This window comes from Medicago sativa, chromosome 1 (assembly GCF_051527215.1).
Source record: "Medicago sativa cultivar Bolivia chromosome 1, Bolivia_mono, whole genome shotgun sequence".
Taxonomy (NCBI): Eukaryota; Viridiplantae; Streptophyta; class Magnoliopsida; order Fabales; family Fabaceae; genus Medicago; species Medicago sativa.
In genome coordinates this window covers 4,821,001-4,828,612 of record NC_140749.1, presented here as the reverse complement: position 1 = coordinate 4,828,612, position 7,612 = coordinate 4,821,001, and the positions used below count along the sequence as shown (strand labels likewise).

At 35.1% G+C, this 7,612-nt stretch overlaps 2 protein-coding genes across 2 annotated transcripts; both read right to left on the bottom strand.

Moving 5' to 3' along the window:
* Window positions 1-270: 270 nt before the first annotated feature.
* On the bottom strand, window positions 271-3,991 carry LOC146951934 (DNA-directed RNA polymerase subunit beta (DUF616)). Its single transcript, XM_085756722.1, has 6 exons — window positions 3,531-3,991; window positions 2,120-2,337; window positions 1,799-1,975; window positions 1,558-1,713; window positions 1,010-1,286; window positions 271-732 (listed from the first exon to the last, which is right to left on the bottom strand). The coding sequence occupies exons 1-6, from the start codon at window positions 3,874-3,876 to the stop codon at window positions 500-502; spliced, it is 1,407 nt and encodes a 468-aa protein (XP_085612848.1). The 5' UTR covers window positions 3,877-3,991; the 3' UTR covers window positions 271-499.
* Window positions 3,992-4,870: 879 nt separating this feature from the next.
* RPS9 (ribosomal protein S9) lies at window positions 4,871-7,022 on the bottom strand. Its single transcript, XM_085756727.1, has 2 exons — window positions 6,644-7,022; window positions 4,871-5,411 (listed from the first exon to the last, which is right to left on the bottom strand). The coding sequence occupies exons 1-2, from the start codon at window positions 6,971-6,973 to the stop codon at window positions 5,124-5,126; spliced, it is 618 nt and encodes a 205-aa protein (XP_085612853.1). The 5' UTR covers window positions 6,974-7,022; the 3' UTR covers window positions 4,871-5,123.
* Between the last annotated feature and the right edge of the window lie 590 nt (window positions 7,023-7,612).

Genomic DNA, 7,612 nt, shown 5'->3' with positions numbered 1-7,612 from the left:
CCAAGGTCTCCCTTTCCCTTCCCTCCCCTCCAAGCTCTTAACCAATCTTTTCACGGTGACAAGGCATTTACTGCATCTGTATATTTGCCGGGGACAACTGCTTCATTGTGCGTTTTAACTTTGATCATTATCCTTGCCATCAAATCACACTTCAAAAATGGTAATGGAGCAACTGCCTATGTCTGGTAGGGAAGTTTATTCTAACAACTACATATTGCTGATTTATTTATTTTGATTTAAAAAATATCGGTGTTATCGTAGAAATCTGTGTCGGAAAACAAATCCAAAGCAAAATCTCTTTCTGGAATAGCACCTACTCAAACAGCTCATAGTAAACAATCAATACAAACTATAACCTATACCGATTATGAGAGGAGAGGAAGAGAGAGGCACTAGAAAAATAACACATATACCTGATTTGAATTGGCTAATGAACAAATGAAATAAGGAATAAGTTAGAAAACTACAGCTAGGCTTTGCTTCAACCAATTTAACTAAATCAGCTTTGCAATGGTTTTGCTTTGCGGATGTGTCCCATGCTATTGACCAGATCCTTGCGAGTGCAGACAGGGAACATGTTAATGTTTTTGAATGCTTTCAACCGCCACAGAACATATGGGAAGCTGAGCTGATCCCTAGACGTGAAGCGAACCACCTCATTAAACCAGACGCACATCAATAGATTAGTTAGTGGCGTATGCTTCCTGACGATAACAGAGGCTTCACATAGAGCTGCAAAAACAAGTTTGATTCAACATTATAAAATATTGGTGCGATGCAATGATTGATAAAAAGTTGAATCAGTGGAACTCAAAGTTTGTCAACAGACTAGATGAGAAGATTGGCATCTATCAACATACATTGATACAACTATAGCCTATCAACAATATCAATTGAAAATATGACAGCAAAATCTTGGATAAAACAGAACAGAAATTTTTCTGTATGAAGAAAAGAAGATAAAATGTTAAAATTACTGTTAGCTAATGAAAATATAATCAGTTTATACCTTTCTTTCCATTAAATCTCTTGTCTACAGGCATGCCATCTTTTCTGTATTGATTCAGTTGCACTTCAACTTCCTCTGGCTTCGCTTTGTTTTTCCTGACAACGGCCTTAGCCTCATCATAGACACTACTACGAGCTCCATGTTCTGATATGGCAAGTACAGAACTTGTGCGCCAAAGGAGCGCTTCCAACACACCTAGTGGGTCCCTCCTAAATTGGGACTTGGAGTCTACCCAAATAGAGTATTTTGCTTGAGGGAAAAGGCGATGGCTTAACATCTGAAAGATATCCAAGCCCACACGTGGTTGAAAAAGGAAACAAATAACAAAAAAAGCTTTCTAAGAGGAAAGTACCCCCATGGGGTTAATGAAGACAACAAATATTTTATACATGATTCAAATATCAGCAAATGGAAAAATTAGGAATCTTGTGAGAACATTTTGGTAGGGCATGTGAAAGTGCAGCAAAACAAAAACTATGCATATGAAACATAATCAAAATATAGCAAATGAAGTATAGAAAGAGAAGCGGGCATCAAAGATGTAATACCTTGGGAATTTTACCATTCAACCTTTGATCAGAAAAAGGAAGATCCTGAACGACAATAACACGCCACTTTCCAACAAATCCATTATCCCCAACTCTGCGACCCACTAATTCCTGCGCTTTTAGTGTGATTTCATCCCAGAATGCTACATAGCAAACCTGCATACCACTAAATAGATTTGGCAAATAAGATTATTGACTTCTAAGATATGTCAAGAATAAAGTCTTATACTACTTAAATAACCTTCTTAAGTGAAGCCTCTGACATTCCAATCGGTTGATAGAGATCATCTCCGCCACCAAATGCACAAGTAGATACAACCACTTTGCAACCTTGCATGAAACTTTTATTTTCATCTGATATCCTAAACCCACCATTCGCACTGTAGAACCCACAATGTGCCGTCGTAGTTTCTTTCACCTATACAATGAAGAAAGAAACCAAACTATATTACTTATAATAATATATAACTACAACCAAGCGTATCCAGTAGGGCAAAACAAGTAGCAAAAAATGTGAATTAAAATTAATCTGGGCGAAAATAATATAAGCAGCACCAATCACCTCAAAACTTCTATCTCTTTCCTCAAATGTTTGGTTTCCAGTAAATAAATTAAAACTTGTATCCTCTGCACGCAATTGAGACAATGTAGCATTCCCTCCTATTAAAGACGCATCAGTCGCTGACATATACAAGACTTTACCAATAGGTAAACTAGATTCTTCTTCCACGGGAATCTCTAGTTGCTCAAGTTTTTCAGGTGGTAGAAGCTTCAAGCAACCTGATAGAATTAACTCACATGTCATACACAACACCGCCTCCTTAAGTTTTATCAAAATAAAATACACAACCTCACTCATTCCTAGAAGTGAAATGAAAGAACTAAGGACAGTAAAAATAAGTGCCTATTTGAATTCACTTTATGATAGTCCAACAAAAGTATTTCTACAAACAACAACAATCAAGGCATAATGTTCTCTCACATATCTTAACCAAACTCATTAATCGAGTTTTCATAATAGTTTTCCATTTAGTTTTTGTAGGACTTCCTCTGCCTCTAGTGATTTAACTACCCTCCATCTGATTTACTCTCCTTACTACAAAATCTACATGTCTACTCTCCTTACCACAAAACATACAGGTCTTCTCTCTACATACCGACAAAAGCCTTTCTAAAAACACAATTGATTTTGACATGTTTGAATGCTTTCGTGGATAATTGTTTTTGCATCTAGAATTGATTCTAATTCAAGCTGAAAATTGGAGCTTTAGACTCCGGACGTTTATTTTTACTTACATCAAAAAATGAACTTATTTTTTGTAAATTCAAACATAAACCCGCAAGCAAATTAACCAAGTGTATGGGTTAACAATGAATTTGACAGAATTGCATCCCGAAGTGGCTGTTTGGTTTGGTGGTGGGAGCACAAACATCGTGTCCCAATGCTCAATTACCGTGATTTGACTGATTTCTAAGAAGCTCAAAATAGTGGTTTTAGGCAGAATGTGCGTCTGTGCTTGGTGCACCGCAGAAACAAACAGAGCATTGAATCACGGTAGTGCAAAAGCTACACTACGAAAACTTTAACAAAAGCATAGCCCACATGCATTGAGAAGTGACAATGGGTGATCCATGGCCAATCCAAACATACACGCATCTCCATAAAAGTGAGTTGAAAGGCAAATTTGAGTGTAAAAAACATGTTTTGAGTCGAAATCGAAAACTACAAATCCTAACTTCAAGTTCTAATAAATTCTAATCAGCATCACTCACTATATGTTTGATTGCACTATTGGTTGCTCTCGACTAGAATTGATTCTTGACGCGGCAGAACCAAACACACACACACACACACACACACTCTCAAACATAAATCCGCAAGCAAATCAACTAACTTTCAATCAAGCAACAATGCAACAAAATCAATTAAATAAAAAAAATCAAGAAAAAGGGTTTTGGATTGGGGGACTTACGTTCTCTAACACCAGCAACAACATGAGTAGTAGGATCAAGACGATTCAAGTTAGTTTTAACAATGGTCTCTTTAGATCGATGATCATGATTATCTTGATTTGTCGTTGTTGAAGCAATGTTGGAAGAAGAACTACCTGGTCTTAAACCAATTCGTGTAATCTCGTAAAAGAGTAAAAACGCAGCTGGAATAATGATGAGTAGCATCCAGTATTTAACAAGAAGCTTCTTGAAGAAACGTTTGTTACCGAGTTTCTTTCGTTTACGGCGAGCACGAACGCGCATTCGACCTAGTTCATCGGTTTCGTCGTCGGAGATTGAGATCGGTAGAGTGTTGCTGTGGAACATTGAGGAAGATTGATATACCAAATCGGAATGATAACGAACCTTATAACTGTCTGCCGCCACTGTGTGATTTTTTTTGTTATAAACACTGCCTCTGGAACTGGATGATTGATTGATTGATTTACTTGTGCGACCTGCACAATCTAAACTAGGTTCTAAATTTCTAATTATGATTAGTGAAATTAAGATTTTTATATTAAGATTTTTCACATTAAAAGATAATTTAACTAAAAGAAAAAAAGATAATTTAACTTTATTTTATTCAAAATATTTTTAGTTTTATGAGTGTTTTTTTTTGTGGTCAGGGTTCGAACCTCGGACCTTGCATATATTATGGATTGTCTTGAGCTATTACTCACTCCAATCTTGTTCATAAACAAAAATTAAAATTTCATACTTATTAAAAAAAATATAAAAAATTAATTTCAACTGTCAAAAAAAGATCTTTGAGATCACCAAATGCAAATATGAGTATTTTTAGTTTATCATTCGAGATTTTATGTATACACAATTTGAGATAGAAGAGAGCCGTAGTTAGGTGTTAATTTTGTTGCTAACAAGCGTGACCATATCAAAGTGGTACCAACAATGAGTGTGCAAATTGGCTCGCTAACTCCCTCCGATGATCCCTCAATATTTAGCACACTCGTCACTAACAATTGAGTCATGTTTTGATTAGGCATTGCTCATTCGCGAGCTTAGTATGTCATTCACAATTTTCTTTTGACGTTTTGTTTCTTTCTCATAAGAAAGGAGAGGTCTCTCCAATGGTTTATGAGCAGCAGCTGAACAAAGTCATTACTGAGTTCTGTTTGAAAGCAATTCACTACTTAGACTCAGAAATTGCTCTTTTTTTACAAGACTCAGAAATTACTGATTGGTGTTTTAATGATGGTTTAATCTTTACAAATAATACAGATACAATCTCCAGAAATTTTACAGATAGTTGAGATATTGAGATACACTTGAACAAGGAACAAACAATACACATAATCAATTAAAAGAGGAAATAACATATATTTCAGGTCTCCAGAGAAACCTTCAGCATAGTAAAAAGGTGTATTTGGGTTGGCTAGTTACCTGCATTTCCCAATTCCATACTATCAAAAGAATAAGGAAACAAAGGGCAGGATTCCGAATACAAAGGCCTCAGTGAAACCTACAATCAATGGTTCTGAAACTGAAAGTAACCAACTACAGAGATACAAGGAAGAATAATGAGGACAGACGATACATGTAAAACTCCACCCTCAACGTTTAGAATATTGAGGAGCTTTACGAGCTTTCTTGAGACCAACTTTCTTCCTCTCAACAGCTCTAGAATCTCTAGTCAGAAGCCCTTGTTGTCTCAAAGGTACTCTATGACCTTCACTAACCTTCAGCAAAGCACGAGCAATACCAAGGGTGATTGCCTGAGCTTGACCAGAGAGGCCACCACCCTCGGCTTTAACAAACACATCATAACTTGTTTCATATCCCAAAGTTAATAAGGGCACCTTAATGTATTGAAGCCATAGCGGATTTCCTTGAAGATATTCCTGTACAACATTAAATTCTAAAATAAATCAGACAAAAGAATATTAAACAGTGATGACAGATAGCAACATAAGGACTAATAAGAAAACCAGTGGGAAGAAAGAAAAAAAATGTTTGGATGAAGAGTTTTGAAGGCAAAGTCGAAGGAAGATTAAACTTTTTTTAAATTAAGATAGTTATATCCGTGTTTGTTTTCACATTATATTTGATAACTAATCTTCTTTCGCCTCAGCTACCTCTGCAGTTCAGAGGTTGCCCGTTAGATTCTAACAACCGAGACTCAGAGTATCAATCTCTCAGAAATTGAATTCATCCAACGACTGGCTTTTGATTGAGGCAGGAGAGGATTGGAGATCCTTATATTTTTCGGATAAATAACATTATATTGGAATTCATCTGAATTGATTTCGAAATATGCACAGTATGTTTCAAAAATAAAATAAATAAATTGAAACATTAAATTTCATGATAAGCTATCTATGAAACACATACACTTCGACACCTGTAAATTGAACGTAACCACATGCGTTCGTGTTAATGTCAAACACTAACATTTGTCGTATACCCGACACACTTATAATCTAAAGTCTCGGTGCTACTACATATTAATCCATTATTTCAGTTTTTATTCTAAACAACATTGAACTATATAATATATACATTAATTGAAAAATTTATCTTTCATTTCCTTTCTAAAACCCTTCCTCCCGGCTCCCACTTATGTTTGATAACAAGCTCCTTTTGTTTTTTGGGTAATCACTACTACATTAAAATTCGTGTGAATATATATGAAGCCCATACACTCTTGGTAATTTGAGAAAATGAAAATGATCGAATGTAACTAGATGTGTCAGTGTCATGTTAGTTTACGACACCGACGCTTGTTGAACATCAGACAAATGAAGCGACAAAGCTTCATAATAATTCACTACTTTATATTTTATTCTAAAAAATATTAAACAAGATAAGATTTACTTGAAATGGAAATTTCATCTTATATGAAATGCTACATTTTCTAATTGAAACTTCTCTAATTGCTTAGCCAATTAACAAAACCTTTTCAGCATTAACTTATTCACATTCAAGCACAGAGCAAAGTTCTCATCAAACCCTAAATCCAATACCACATTATAATTTTCCTAACGTAATTAAAAATACTCAACATAAGCTTATAATATCAATTCAAATTAAAAAAACAACAAAATCAAGAAAACAAAGAAATAAATGAATAAACCTTAGCATCACGGTAATTAATGACGATTTTTCCAGTTCCTTCTTGAAGAACAACACGAGCAATAGCAGTTTTCCGACGACCGGTACCGATGATAGTTTGAGCGGCGAATCCACCAGGAAGTCTAGATTTGACGTATGTTTTGAGGTCAGCGATTTCGGGTTCGGCAGGGGAAGCGAGTGTTGTTGCAGTTACAGTGAGAGAGGGGAGTTTGGGAGAGCGAGAGAGGGAGAAGGTTCTGGGGAGAGAAAGAGTGGTTGGTTTGGAAGAGATGTTGGAGGAGAAGGAGAGTGAAGAGAGGGAAGATGTGAGAGATGATAAGGAAACTGCCATTGTTTTCAATGTGTTAGCTATGAATGGATGGATGGATGCTGAAGTGAACGAAGAAGATAGAGAAAGGGGATAACAATGGTTTTATTATTTTTTTTAAAAATTAAAATGGGAACAAAAATATATTCAGTTTTTTTTTTTGTTTGAAAGGAAAAATATATTAAGTTTTATTTTTTTTAGGGTAAAAACTAAAAAGAAAAAAAATAATCTTCTTATATATAAAAGTTAACCGGGTGATTATTTTAGCCCTAATTTTAACCTAAACCCTAATGCTTGGATTTACTGTTTTAACCCTAATGCTTATTTTCGAATATAACTTTATCTGCTTCTTACTCTTTCTCCTTGATCTTAAACAACTTCTCTTCTTATATATCTTCTTATATATAAAAGTTAACCCGGGTGATTATTTTAGCCCTAATTTAAACCTAAACCCTAATGCTTGGATTTACTGTTTTAACCCTAATGCTTATTTTCAAATATAACCTTATCTGCTTCTTACTCTTTCTCCTTGATCTTAAACAACTTCTCTTCTTATATATCTTCTTATATATAAAAGTTAACCCGGGTGATTATTTTAGCCCTAATTTAAACCTAAACCCTAATGCTTGGATTTACTGTTTTAACCCTAATGCTTATTTTCAA